Source organism: Anser cygnoides, chromosome 1 (assembly GCF_040182565.1).
Source record: "Anser cygnoides isolate HZ-2024a breed goose chromosome 1, Taihu_goose_T2T_genome, whole genome shotgun sequence".
Lineage (NCBI taxonomy): Eukaryota > Metazoa > Chordata > Aves > Anseriformes > Anatidae > Anser > Anser cygnoides.
The window spans coordinates 43,990,817-44,004,183 of record NC_089873.1 but is presented as its reverse complement, the minus strand read 5'-3'; the positions used below and the strand labels follow the sequence as shown (position 1 = coordinate 44,004,183).

The window sequence follows — 13,367 nt, the reverse complement described above, 5'->3', positions numbered from 1 at the left end:
AGTCGGGGTGAAACGCGTGGTGGGGATGTGGTGAGCCTGGGCAGCTGGCAGCGCCCCGCCCCGCCACACACCCAAACAAAGAGGCAGGATCAGCAGGGCTCAAGGGAAAGTCACTTTTAATGGTTTATTGCCAATGTTACAAAGGTTGACACAAGGTCAGACAGGCGGGAACCACACCAGAGTTGTAAAAACACCGAGTCTAGGGTTGTAGTTTATTTTCCAAAAAAAAAAAGAAATAATAATAATAAAAAAATCAAACAGTTTGTCGTGGCCAGGCTGACTGCCTGGGGCCTGAGCCAGCGCGGAAGGGGGCAGTCCCCACGTCTGGGTTCGGGGCAGCGCGAGGTGCAGCCGGGTCCTGCAGCCCCCGGTGCCCGTTCCCCCCCGGGGCCGCAGCAGCCCACCTGGCCAGGGTACGGCGGAGAGGACCGAAAACGAATTTGTGCTTTATATACGAGACCCTGTCTACACCGAGGCTTGGCGCAGGGCGCGACCAGAGAAAGGCGTGCCCGTGTTCGCCCTGTGGCCACCTAAAAACCCTTCAGCCCCGCGGCAAGCTACGGACACGCACACACACACAGGCACACACTGGACAACGGGGGTCTGGGGTGACGAGGGGAGCGAGAGGAGGAGAAAGCCATCTCCCCAGAACCAGCTCCGGTCCAAGGGCAGTGTGTTGCCGGCCCCTCCGTGGCACACAGAAAAGACACAGCGCTGAGCACCACGGGGCCCTGCCAGCAGGCGTTTTTCCCTTAAAACTCATTTTTTCTTCCTTTAAGCCACCCCTTTTTTTTTTTTTTAACTACAGTATTGCAGTGGCTTGACCGAACAAAGGTTTAACTCCGAGGGAGGAGGGGCTTCAGCCGGGACCCACCGTTTCAGGCGGCAGGGCAGCACGGTGCTGCCTGATGATGCTCCGATGCTCTCCTTGGCCGCATCCTGCCGGCCCTGCACACCCGGCCCCCAAACCCTGAGGCACCACGGAAGGGAAAGGAAACCAAACCAGTGCTCGCCCCCAGGCCCCGTGTCAGGGCAGAGCCCGCTTCTCCCGACGCCCCCTTCTCCACGGCCCGAGCTGGCAGTGACAGCAACACACACCGAAAACATGAGGCGGGATCGGGTCACCCTTCTCCCGAAGGAGCCGCGTGGCTGAAGCCCGGCAAGGGGAACGGGGTCAAGAAGGGGCTCGGCCGCCCCTTCCCAGCACAGTGATACGCTGTAAGGACGGGGACGTGGGGCTCGGGGCTGCCCCCGGAGCTGGTGGGGGCGGCTGCAGGGAGGGCTCTGCTTTCCCCGGCCCCCTCGAAAGACAGCTACAAACACACAAAGAGAAAGGAAACCGTAACCTTAGAAAAGACACCGAACGCAGACGCCTGCGTGCTGGGGTGCAGCCCCGGCCCCGCCGCCGGCTCGGCTGCCCCCGCGCCCCCTGCAAGCGGCCGTCGGCCCCCCCGGGCGCCTAGGAGCCGATGATCTGGCCGGACCACGTCTCGTGCTTCGTGTGGGGCGCCAGGTTGGTGAGCACCACCTCCACTGCCTGGAACTTCTGGTTCTTGGGAGGGATGGGGCAGACCTTGTACGTCACCTCGTCCCCCTCCACCGGGACGTACTCCCCCTCGATGCTGCGGGAGAGGAGAGGGGAGGCGGTGGGACCGGGGCCGGGAGCTGAACCCCGTCCCGGACCCCCCAGCACCGAGGAGGCACCCAACCCACGAGCTGCACCTTGGGGGAAAAACCCACCTGCACCTTTCGGATATACAGGGACAGAGCATCACCTACGGAGCACCACCTACGGAGACAGCACCACCTACGGAGACAGCATCACCCCAGCCCGCGGGTGTCCCCCCAAGCGCCCCCGGGGTGAGCCGGCGCCGCGCGGACTTACTCAGACACGTGGACGAAGATGTCCTCTGTGCCGTTCTCCGGGGTGATGAACCCGTGGCCCTGGGAGCGCGAGAACTGCTTGCAGACGCCCTTGAAGATGGGCCCAGCGGAGGCGCGCGCCGTCCTGCGGGAGGGAAAGGACAGAGGTGCCTCAGCGTGGCTCATGGCCATGGGTCAGCACAGAAATGGCTTCTCTGGGGGTAGGACACAGCCACGTGCCGGGTACTTACGCGGAGTAGGTCCTGGTCCTCTTGGTGGGCAGCGGGCTGGGCAGGTCCCGCAGCAGGAGGTTGCCCCGCTCCCAGACGCGGCTGCCCTCGCGCTGGAAGGGGAAGGTGGGCCACACCGGGGACTTGGGCGAGTGCAGGGGCGGCACCGCCGGCGGGGCGCCGGGCTCTGACGACATGGTGGGAGCGGGGGGCTCCTCCGTCTTGGGGGCGAGCGGCGGGGGCGGCGGGGAGGGGTCTGCTGCCTGCGACCTGGTGGGCGAGGGGGGGGGCGGTTACAGGTTTCTGCTGAAAGGGTGAAGGGGATCCAGTGCTGGGTGCCTCTGCGCCGGGGCTCACCCGCGTCCCTCGCCCCGAGCTGGGGACCCCGGCACCCCGTGGGTGACCCCCCTCCCTGCCACCCCTCCAGCCCCACCGGGGCGTGCGGCGTATTTGGGACTACGCCTGCGGGCACTTCACGCGCCAGGGAAAGCCGGAGAGGTTTTAGTCTGCTTTCTGACTCATCCGCGGCCCCCTGAGACGCGGGGGCCTCGGGGGGACGTGCGGAAGGGGGTCACCTCCGCTCCGAAATAAGCAGGTAGCAAGGACACGCGAAAAGGTTTCTGGAGCAGCTGGCGTGCTGGGGGGGGAGCAGGCGGCTCCTGTTCCCCTCACCCTGTTTGCTTTCCCCGGCCAGCCTCGGCTCCGCTGCCCCTCGGAGCCCTGCAGAGCCTCACCCGCGGGGTGGCCTTCGCACCACGGTCCCACTCGGAGGCACGAGCCTCCGCTGTGCTCCTGCCCTCCCAGCTCCCGCGACACCGGTTATCGCTGACGAGGCCCTTCGGCTTGCCCACCAGCTCGGGGACAACGGCGGGCCGTTAACCCGAACCCTGTGCCCCGAGCCAACTGCTAGTACGCGCGGGGGCTGGCTGCAGGAGCAGCTCCCAGCTGCGCGGGCTGTGGGGCTGTGAGGCAGGAGCGTTTTTAGAGGCAAAACAAAAAAGCGGGGAAGGGGCGCACGGGGCACCATGCTCGGGGACACGCAGCAGCTCAGCACCCCGGGGTGGTGGGCGCACAGCCCTGCTTCCTGCCGTATCCGAGTCCCTGCAGCGAACAAAGGGACGGAAGAAACCAAATCCACGGCAAAAAGCGGAGGGGGGACACCGGCACGTCCTCCCCACGCCTGCCCTGCACGCCTCCACGCGGTGTGGGGACGAAACGGGGGCACCCCGGGAGGCCGCCGCTCAGCGCACCCCTGCGCCGCCTTCGCGTTTCGCCCCGGGGAGGTTTCCAGGCGGGCGCTGACGGGCCGGCACACAAACCCCAGGCCAATTAAGGCAGACAGGCAGGAGACGCATCGGCTTTTATCTGCAGATCCAAGGGCCCCCTTCATCGCGAGCGGCTGAGAGGTCTGCAGTTTATCAGAGGAAATCGCTGCCTCCCTCCCTCCTTTTAAGCCCAGGCACGCCGACGTGGGTGCTGCCGTGACCCCGTTTAACTCCACACCCTCCCCGAAGCCGGGCAGGAGCCCTTTGAAGAGGCACCGGCCTCGCCACTCCCCGTTCATCAGCAGCAGCGAAGAACCCCCCCCCCGCGTCCCCCATGATACATATTTAATTGCTTTAATCACCCTCAGCCCGTCGGCCCTCCCACACCGCTCGTCTTTGTGCTCCTTCTCCTCGCCGGGACCCGCGGGACAGACGGACGGGCTCCGCTGGGGGCCGTCGCGCCCCGCTCCGGGACGTGATGCCTCTGCCACCCGGCTGGGCCGCTGCGTGTCACGCTGTGTCCCTCTGCCACCGCCTGGCCCCGGGGCTCCTGAGCATCCCCGCCCAGCCGATGTGGGTCATTTTCTCCCCCGTATGTCCCAGCGAGACCTCAGGCGGGCTGTTCCCTGCCTCTCCCTACCACGTCTTCCCCATCCCCAGGGACCGCCGGTGCCTCCGGTTTAGCGCCCGGTGAGTTTGCAGGTTCGCCTCCCCCGTCGAGAGCAAAAAACCCGCATTTCTGAAAGAAAGCCCGGCTCCGCAGCTGGCCGCTGGCGACCACCTCCCCGCTCCTGCCAGGGCACCCGGTGGCCAACGCGATTTTCCAGCCCGCCACCACCCCGGGGGAGCTGCCTCCCAGGTGCCCCATCCCTCCAAGTGCCGGAGCTCGACACAAAATTACAGGTTTTAGCTTTGGGGCTTAATTCCCACGCTGGAGAACCCCAAGGACCCGGAAAGGGCTTCTCCTGGGGGCTGTAGTAAGGGGTGGGAGCCAGCAGGCTGCCTAAGGACAGAGGTGAGCGCTCCGTTTCTCCATCCTCCCGTCCTCAGAGGAGGATGGCAGCCCCGGCGTCTCGCAGGTTTTTATAAATGCTGTCTCTGTCCGATGCTAATGAAAGCCTCTTTGCCTGCCGCCCCCCCCCCCCCTTCTTTTTTGGTTACCGGATCATGCCATTAAGAGCTAAATTACAAGTCAAGCAATTTCCTTCACGTACCCTGCGTGCTAAAATCCCCTCCGCCGAGATGAATTGCTATAGGAAAAAGAGCCCAGGCGTTTTCTGGGAATACACATTTAAAGCTTCCCCTCCCCATCTAAGCCAATCACACTCCCAACTCCAAGGCTCTTTGCTGAGATAGTCTCGCCTACGATACAGCCTGGTTAGCGCTAAAATATGAATGTCACCTTTATGGATTGATTATAAAAAGCTCCCTTAGCCAGTGCTCTGCAGCCGGGTTCTCGGGAAGGCCACGGGGAGAGCAAGGCGGCCGCTGGAAGCCAAGGGGAAGCAAGGGGAGAAGCCATCATGGAGGCTTGATTTACCTTTTAAGCATATATGCATAATCATCGCTCCCAAAGACCACGTTTGTGAGATTTGGTCGTTTGTGGCTTGGCTGATTTTCAGATTAGAGTAGGGTCTGTTCAAAGACCTCATGCAAATGTCCTCATCCGTGTCCTTCCTCCCTCCTTTGTGGCTCTAACTTGCTGTCTGCAGGAATGAATGGTGCAGCCAGCCCCAAAGAAGCACCGATTCAAGCCCCTGTCAGCTGCAGCCCGCTTTAATGAGACAGATTTTCGCCCGCCGCTTCCCCCCCACTCTCAGCAAACGGAGAGCTGGCTCCCAGCTGATCCCAGCCCTCCGTGGCAAAGCCCCGGCTCTTTGCCCCCAGCAGCAGCGGCCATGCAGCGCTGCCACCCCCGGAGGAGTTATTGTCTCGGAGGCTGGTGGGGAATAAACAAAACGGAGGAGGGGAGCGGCACTTCACCCTCATACCTTTCCGCCGCCTAAGGAGAGAAAGAAAAGAACAAAACAAACAAAAAAAAACCCACAGCCTTGAAAGCAGACGCCGTGCGTGAAGTTTAACCTCCGGCTACAATCGCCTGGGCGAGCTGGATGGCCGTCGTGCCTCCCCTTACCTCCTCAGCAATTTGGGGCTCCCTGGAGCTGGGGCTTGCAGAGCATCAGCGCTCGGCGGGGACGAGCGAACGCTCCTCCGCTGCCCGGCGAGGAGCAGCGCTCTCGCATGTAGCCCGGCTCCGGGGGCTTTTCTCTCGCCGGCTGGCTGGCTGCCGGCTGCCTCCCGACGTCTCTGCGGTGCCTGATGTGTGTATGATGTGCAGCCCGCACACACGCATCCGCACGCCTTCCCTGACGTCAGGGCCAGGCCAGGGGGAGCGGGCAGGTGGGAGGGATCAGGCCGGTCAGCCCCGCGCCAGGCTTAACCGAGAGGCCCGAGGGGGGCCGGAGGGGCCGGGGGTCAGCACGGAGGGCCCGCATCACGCCGGCTGTGCCTCCTGACACATGTGGCACGGCCGCACACGGCCACGGGGCAGCCCCGCAGGCTGCAGGGACAAGGCGACGGGGGACTGGAGCCCCCAGAGAGGGGTCGAGCCTCTCCCCACATCTCCCCGAGCCCTGCTGCGGGCATTTCTGCCTTTAAAGCGTCGCATCCCTAGCGCTGCCGTATGGCAAGCCCCCCATACCGAAAGATCCTTTCTTTCTCCTCTGCCCCGTGCCGACAGGGCTGTGCTTGAGAGGGTTACCTCCGCAGGCAGAGGCAGCGTAACGAATCGGCCCGAGACTTTCTCTCCTGGGGGCACGGCGCGGTGCGATCGCTGGCTGCAGCGAGGACGGGAATCAATTGTTCGCCGTGTCCGCTGGGGATAGGGCAGGGAGTAATGGGGCTTAAATCGCAAGGAGCAAGATTGATGCTAGGCATTAGGAAACACTTTCTAACAGAACAGACAGTTAATTACTCAGATAGATTGCCTGGGGAAGCGCTGGAGTCTCCATCGCTAGAGATTTTTAAAAACAGGCTGGGCAGGCATCGGGGATTTGGGGTGATACCGGCCTCATTTTGAAGCAGGAAGGTGGCGTGTCTGTGGGTTCCACCACTGCCCATCACACTCTGGTTGGGGCTTTTCAAGCAGCTTTCCATGACAAAACACGAGTCCCATTCACCGCCTGCAGTCTCATCTGCCCAGTCTGCCCTTCAAAACCTTGCCAAAGAAGCGGAGGAGAAACACAGCCACCTGCTTCAGCCTCTGGTGTGAGTTCCTCCTAAGCTGGCCCATCCTCTCCTGGGGCAGCTCTACCTCCAGCAGACACAGCCAGCCCAGGAGGGCGCAGAGCTGGAAGCAGCTGGAGGCTGGAGGAGTGCTGGGGACGTGCAACATGGACATGCCCTCTTCTTCCCCTGCTTTTCTTTCATATTTGTACAGCGAATATCATAAACGCCTCTTCTTCCCCGCCTTATTTGTACACCAGGGCTAGTCGCGTGCCCAGATGCGTGCATTAAACAACACGGACCGAGGCGAGCGTCAGACTGACTCTCCCACGTAGTCACCAGGGGCTCCTGCAGGGAGCTCGAGGTGCGCTCGGCTGGCAGGTGGCTCCGGGCATGCGCTGCCGTGGCGAAGGCAGGAAGTCTAGAGCATGTTAAAATGATAAAAGGAGAAGAGGGGAGGCTTTGATCACGGAGTGGGAGTGGGGGTGCTGGAGACGCCTGCGGAGACAGAAGCAAAGGCAGGAGTGCTGAGGTCTTTGTACGTGAGAGGATACGTAATTCCTTTGGAGTCAATCAAAGCCGGGCCGAAACAGCCTCGATGCAAATTGCTGCTCACCTCCTCCAGCGTCCCTGAGCCAGTTTTCCCCACAAGCCCTGGGAATGTGAAGGCAGAGGAGATCGTAAGCAAAATAATCTGGGGGTTCCTTTCGCTTTCCTCCCAGTTTCTGAGCCTTCAGGTAACTTCAGATCGTGTTTTCAAGTTTCCTCTACAGTTGTGAGGATAAGAAACGCCTAGGGTTTTCCCTAAGCAGCAGAAAGATCCTTCTGTGATCTCTCGATTCAAGCAGCTGAGGCTTCAAAAAACAGCCACTGAGATCCATGCTCCCGGTTGTTGGAAAAGCCCCAGCACAGGGGCTCAGCGCTGCTGAGAGACTCTGGAGACTTCACAGTTCTGTACGGAAACGTGTGTGCGGGCCCTGTGGATTCGTGGCTATTCCTTGGGTCAGTGCTACTCGGACAGAAAGAAACCACTCAGCAAGACGGGGCTGTTCACACCATCTCCAACATCAGGGCACCTCGACTGCAGCGTGAGATACAGTGTGCTGCTGAGTGCTGCCGCGACTGAGTTGAGACAACACCAATGTTTTACGGGGAAAAGTTTGGCTTTGGTTTGTATTTTTACATCAGAGACAATGCTTATGACAAGGGCTGCTGGAAATACAGAATTCCTCCAAGGAGAAAACCTAGCCGGTAGCAGCCCAACATCTGTCACATCAGTGAAGCCCCGGGCGTGCACCAGCTTGGGGTCAGAGAGGTTACCTGTGGAGCGGAAGGCATTTCCTGCGGTGTTTGACTTTGCTGGTGGGGGCTGAGAAATCGCCAGATAGGCTCAGCTCTGGTGGTGCTTGTAGCCTGGTGTCCTAAGGCAATACAGCTGCTCTGACTGCACCGCCACCAGCTTTCTCTCCCCACATTTGAGTTGTTTCCCCAGAGCAGTATCAAAAACAATACCTGCAAGTTTCACCAAAATACGTAACGGTGTGGAGAGGGATCCTGTTGTCCTTGCGGAGGAACAGCCTGCAGAGCTCAGCCCTTGTTTGCAATCAGAGAGCTGATACAGGAGGGATTATGCTCATCCCAGCCCCAGAAGGGGTGTCTCACTTCAGGAGACACCAAAGAGCTAACTGAGACACACACCAGCAGGAAGGGAGGTCTCACAGACCTACAGCTCACACAGCTGGGATTCGGGGCTGTGGATCAGGCTGAAGGGAGACGTGTTTGCTTTGTATGGGGCACCCATCACACCCTGATAGGGCAGGGCTGTTGGAGACATGAAAAACGTTAGCTCAAGGGTGGGTCAGAAATGCACGTAGGATATGGCTTTGTCCTAATCCACCTCTTTCAGTCTCCCATGTTCTCCCAGGAATTCACCCTGCTATTCTCCTGAAACCTTGCCCCTATTTAACGTTATAGCTCTTACATACAAAATCATCCAGAGTGATCACCTTGCCAATATCAACACATTATCTAACTTCTGCCTCCTGGTGTGATCCCAAGGCTATTTCTTACCCTGCTGTCAGTTGAGGGGCATGCTCAGGAACTGATCTCTATTCTGAAAAAGTAGCTGCAGACACCTGCAAAAACTGCACTTCAGCTAAAGGTCAAACCCAGCACCGACTGACCTGCGTGGGGCCAGGACAGAACAGCAAGGGACGCGGCACGTGTGCCAGCAAAACTGTGCCGTGCTCAGCTGCCACCACGGAGCAGCAGAAAGGAGCCTTTGTGCAGCTCCCTGAAGTAGGACGAGCAGAGCGAGGCGCACTGCGGATTTGGGTTGAGGTGTCCTGACGGAGCGGTGCCCGCTGCGCTGGCGGAGCGCGTCGCTGAGGCGGCAGAGGCGGCTCCCAGAAAATGCCTCTGCTCTCAGGGGACGGGGAAAATTTGCTCCTGGGCCCCCCTTTTAATACGCACACCCCAAGTGTACGCACACCGGCCATTTAATAATAATACCAGTAACATCCTTGTGGAACTGGAATAATTGCAAAGAGATCAGAAACTCCTCAGCCAAGACAGGCGTCTTGTTAATAAGGCCTAGGTGCAGGATTTGCATCCTCATTTTCCCCTTCCCGCTCACAGACAGCTCAACGTCTAACGATGATCTTAGCCCAAACGCTCATTACTGCCCCGCTAAGCGCTGCTGGGGGGCGCGGGGGCTGACACGCGTCGTGTTTGCATCAAAGCCCTTGTGCTGACAGGGCACTTTTCCCTTGTCAAGCACAGCCGCGCTCGCTTTTCCTCGCCAGCCTCTTTATAAAAAGGGGGGGGAAAAAAAGAAAAAAAACACGCTTCAAGCAGCCTCCTTTCATGTCTGGCGGCACGTCTAGGACGTGGGCATTGCCCCTCATTTTCCACAGCCCCTCTCCCCCGGCTGCAGGGCATGCAGTTGCTCAGAGGCGGATGTTTCCGCGTGGTATCCACCGGGAGCCACCGCCGCTACCGGCCGCCACCGGCGCCTAACGGCTGCCAACGGCCGCTAACGGCCCGCAGCACCCGCCGCCCTGAGGGGGGCACAAAATGGCCGCCGCTCCCCCAGGCGGGCCGGGGGCGGGGCTCCCCGCTCCTCACTGCGCCGCGCGATAGGCTCCGCCCCGCGTCAATCAGAGCCCTGTGAGCGTTGATTGGCTCCGGCACGGGAAGCCTCCTCAGAGGCGTTGCGCCGCGCGGCTGTGAGGCGGAGCGGGGCTGTCTGCAGCCCCCGGCGTTAGGGGGCTCTGCGGCCGCCTTCGTCTCTTCCTTCCCCCTCTGCTTCCTCCCCTTCGCCCCTGAGGTGAGCGGGGTGCTGCCCCTGGGCTTCGTGTGGCCCCGGCGAGGCCTGGCTCTCTCCCCGTGTCCTCTCAGAGGCGCTGCTTGCCGGCCACCATGTTTGTGCTGGTGGAAATGACTGACACGGTGAGGATTCCCCCGTGGCAGTTTGAAAGGAAACTGAACGAATCCATTGCCGAAGAGCTAAACAAGAAATTGGCTAATAAGGTAATCTGTAGCGTGGTGTAGGCTTCGTGGCATCCCTCTAACAACTGAGCGTTTTTTCTGCATTTTTATTTCTACACGTGCACTATTGTAAAAGCTTAGGTATGAAGGCCGTCCCGACAGACTGAAATAAAAGAGACTGGGACCAGAGACAGCCGTGTATCACCTCAAAGGGGTCTGCTACTCTAATACCTCGTGCTGGAAGGGGAAGATACTGAGGTACTAGATGGGCCAGAGAAGCATGGAGAGAAGTCACTGCTGTCTTGTATGTAGGGTAACAGTATGAAACACAGCCTGAAAAACACAAACCCATCATGGGGGAATTAAAAAAAAACAGTGTAAATAAATTTAGAACGTTAATACTGGAAGAGAAGTGACAGTGACGGTATGTGACTTGCTCTGTGCTGAGTACAGACGTGGAGGCAGGCTCTTGGCCTTTGGTGCAGGCTATAAAGAAGCGTTGTGCCATAGGCCAGGAGCTCACCGTTTCCCCGTGCAGCCCATGGGATTGTGGTTAGCGTGCAGCTTTCAGCACGAGGCAGGTGCAGATGTCAAAATGCAGCTTGTCAGTGCGAACGGAGCTCCAAAGAGCAGCCCCAAGCAATCTAGGGTCGAGGGTGGCAGATCACAGGGACAGGTTATGAAAAAACTCTTTCATCCGCTGATGACTAGTAGGTGCCCCAAATGTTTTAGGCTATGAAGCCATGTTAGAAGTGGCAGGGAAACCAGGAGCTCTCATTTCCCCCCAGAGCTATTATAATTTAAGACAAAGGGAAGTCTAGAGGCCTTTGAGAACGCAACCTAGAGAGAAGCGTGTTTGGCCTTTGGACAAGCATTGGGGCTGCTGAATGATGTCTTCTTTCGTGTGCGCAACTGTTTACTCTTGTGGCAGGTCAAGTTTTTTCACCATAAAAAAAAAATAACTTGAAAAATCCCGAGGATTTTTGTTTGTAGCAATGCTTTTTCCAGTACCGGTAAAAACACGTGCTCCCATAACACTCGAATAAGATAGGGGATCCTCTGAAATGCAGCGTGGTTTGGGCTGGGGCTTTTGAAGGGTTGTACTAAACTAGCCTCCCTCCCATGTCACCACCCTTCTGCTGCCTTCTTTTGAAGAGGTGAATGCAGTGTATAAGTTTGAAGGGAGTTAACCTGGTAACCAATTTATTGCTTTTTTAATATTTTTTTCTTTGAACAGGTTGTATACAATGTTGGTCTTTGCATCTGTTTGTATGATATTACAAAACTGGAAGATTCGTACATATTCCCTGGAGATGGTGCATCACACACCAAAGGTACGCTCTTGTCCTGAGTGTAAACTAAGTTCCATTGTTAGTTAAAAGTTTAAAGGAGATTGCTGAAGTTCACAGCCTTAACTCCGTTCCTATTAGAAGGGCAAGAGGAACATGGCAGAAGTCTCTTTCCGTTTCTTTGGTTGCAAATACAGATTTAAAGAGCCAGTCCTGCCTTCCTTCTCCTGCAGTCCATGTCTGCACTGCAGTTAGAGCCATAGGCGTTGGATAAGAAAGGAGTTAATTCAATTTTAAATGATTGGAGATCTCCAAATGGAAAATAATTTATATTAATCATTCTACTTTTGTCAAATATTTTGTCTTTTTGAAGCTTATTTTGCCTGCCTGGAATTTTGAAACATGTTTCTAATTATAGCATTCACACAACAGTTGATGCTGTTTTTCTAGCTAGAAGTTTTGCTGCTTTTTTGTTTGAGACTTAGACAGATCTGGTTCAGCATACATTTTAGGTGACTTTTTTTTGGTAGTAATAAATGATTCATCTCTTTACTTTCGTCTTTTAGCAAATCTGAATGAAAACTGGAAGCAAAGGCATAAAAACAAATTTAATATATATTTTTAAAGTTTATTTCTTTAAAATAGAAAGATGAATTTTTCTAGCTTTAATTTTCAGTGTGGAAGTATTGCTTGAGTAAATGAAGTGTTTCCTTTTAGAAGGGAACTGGACTGATTGTGTGTGGCTCCCCTCATGTAAATTTTAATGCCAGTAGAACTCACTCCCTACAAATAAAAGCTTCTCTAACACTGAGGAGGATGGCAGACTCTCCTGCTTGCTTTTATCTCCATTCAGTTCCTTAACTTTGAAATACTCCTTGAAATGAAACAGGATAATATGTTCTCTGTGAGTTTGCAAAGAAGTCTCCTGCTTTCAGAAGATGAGATAGCATTTATTATTACCAGACAGCAGGATTTATTACCCTTTTTCTAATTCTATGTAAAAGAACGGCACTGAGTATGGACAGCTAAAATGATGTTAAATAGCTCTTAAGCATTCTGCTTTGTCTTAGTATAGCTTCCTTATAATTATAAATACTTGGTTAGAAACATAACTGGATTTTTCACAGAGGTTAAATAAGATTGTTAGAGAATCTTATTTACTTTGATAATATTGTGTACCACATAATTTAATTGGAAGAAGATACATCTTTGCTGACAAAGATAAATGGAGCAGAAGTAGTACAAGAAAGTATCATTTCAGCTGATATTCCTGGCCTCCAAAGAACGCTAACATCATAAGTAAAGCAGAGGCCTGCTTCACGTCCATAGTTTTATAGTTTTATTCTGTGAAATTAAATTCTTGCAGGCTTGAAAAGCGGAGAACAAGAAACTGATGATCATCTGCTGTCATAATTTGTGCAAATCAGAACTCTGATTCCTGTTTTCCTGAGCAAACCAGTACCTGTAAGGAAGGTGTAAAAGATGCTTGATGCAGCATTTTAGAGGGCATGTAGGATGTGGGATTTTGTTTTAATGGCTGCCACCCTGTGGAAGGAGAACAGTTCACTCGCGTGGTCATAACGTTACCGATCTGTTTCCTTTCAAGTGCATTTCCGCTACGTGGTCTTCCATCCCTTCCTGGATGAGATTCTGATCGGGGAGATTAAAAGCTGCAGTCAGGATGGCGTTCACGGTAAGCTGCAAGTTCGAACGTTAGGGACAGAAGAGCTGCAGAGCACTGGGAGCTGCGATGATTTCGGGCAGCTAACGCTCTGTGTAGGCTGCTTGAAGACGTGACCGGCCTCTGGTGCTGCTGCCGTCTGAGGGTGGTTGGTAGTCTGAGCCTGGCAGCTTCCCCTGCGCTTGATGGTTTTGCCTGCAGCTCCCCTTTCCTTTTGTCACTCGTGTGCATGCCCAAGAAGAATAGGCATGCCCATCTGGAGCTAGACTGGATTTATTTTCTCACTTCAATTAGCAGAACTTTTTTCTTTTTAAGGTGGTAGTAT

At 56.1% G+C, this 13,367-nt stretch overlaps 2 protein-coding genes across 5 annotated transcripts in view; one reads left to right on the top strand and one right to left on the bottom strand.

Annotated features, from left to right (window-relative positions):
* Positions 1–99: 99 nt before the first annotated feature.
* Positions 100–9,582, bottom strand: CSDC2 (cold shock domain containing C2). The gene is made up of 4 exons (XM_048078797.2): positions 5,493–9,582; positions 2,115–2,363; positions 1,886–2,008; positions 100–1,622 (listed from the first exon to the last, which is right to left on the bottom strand). The coding sequence occupies exons 2-4, from the start codon at positions 2,288–2,290 to the stop codon at positions 1,460–1,462; spliced, it is 462 nt and encodes a 153-aa protein (XP_047934754.1). The 5' UTR covers positions 2,291–2,363; positions 5,493–9,582; the 3' UTR covers positions 100–1,459.
* Positions 9,583–9,766: 184 nt separating this feature from the next.
* Positions 9,767–13,367, top strand: part of POLR3H (RNA polymerase III subunit H) — an 11,522-nt gene continuing 7,921 nt past the window's right edge. Inside the window, exons 1-3 of one of the 4 annotated variants that reach the window (XM_013197326.3) lie at positions 9,767–10,114; positions 11,310–11,406; positions 12,968–13,054. In XM_013197326.3, the coding sequence (XP_013052780.1) occupies positions 10,004–10,114; positions 11,310–11,406; positions 12,968–13,054 (295 nt within the window). In that variant the 5' untranslated portion in view covers positions 9,767–10,003. The other 3 variants (XM_048078793.2, XM_013197312.3, XM_048078794.2) reach the window with 3 other exon arrangements.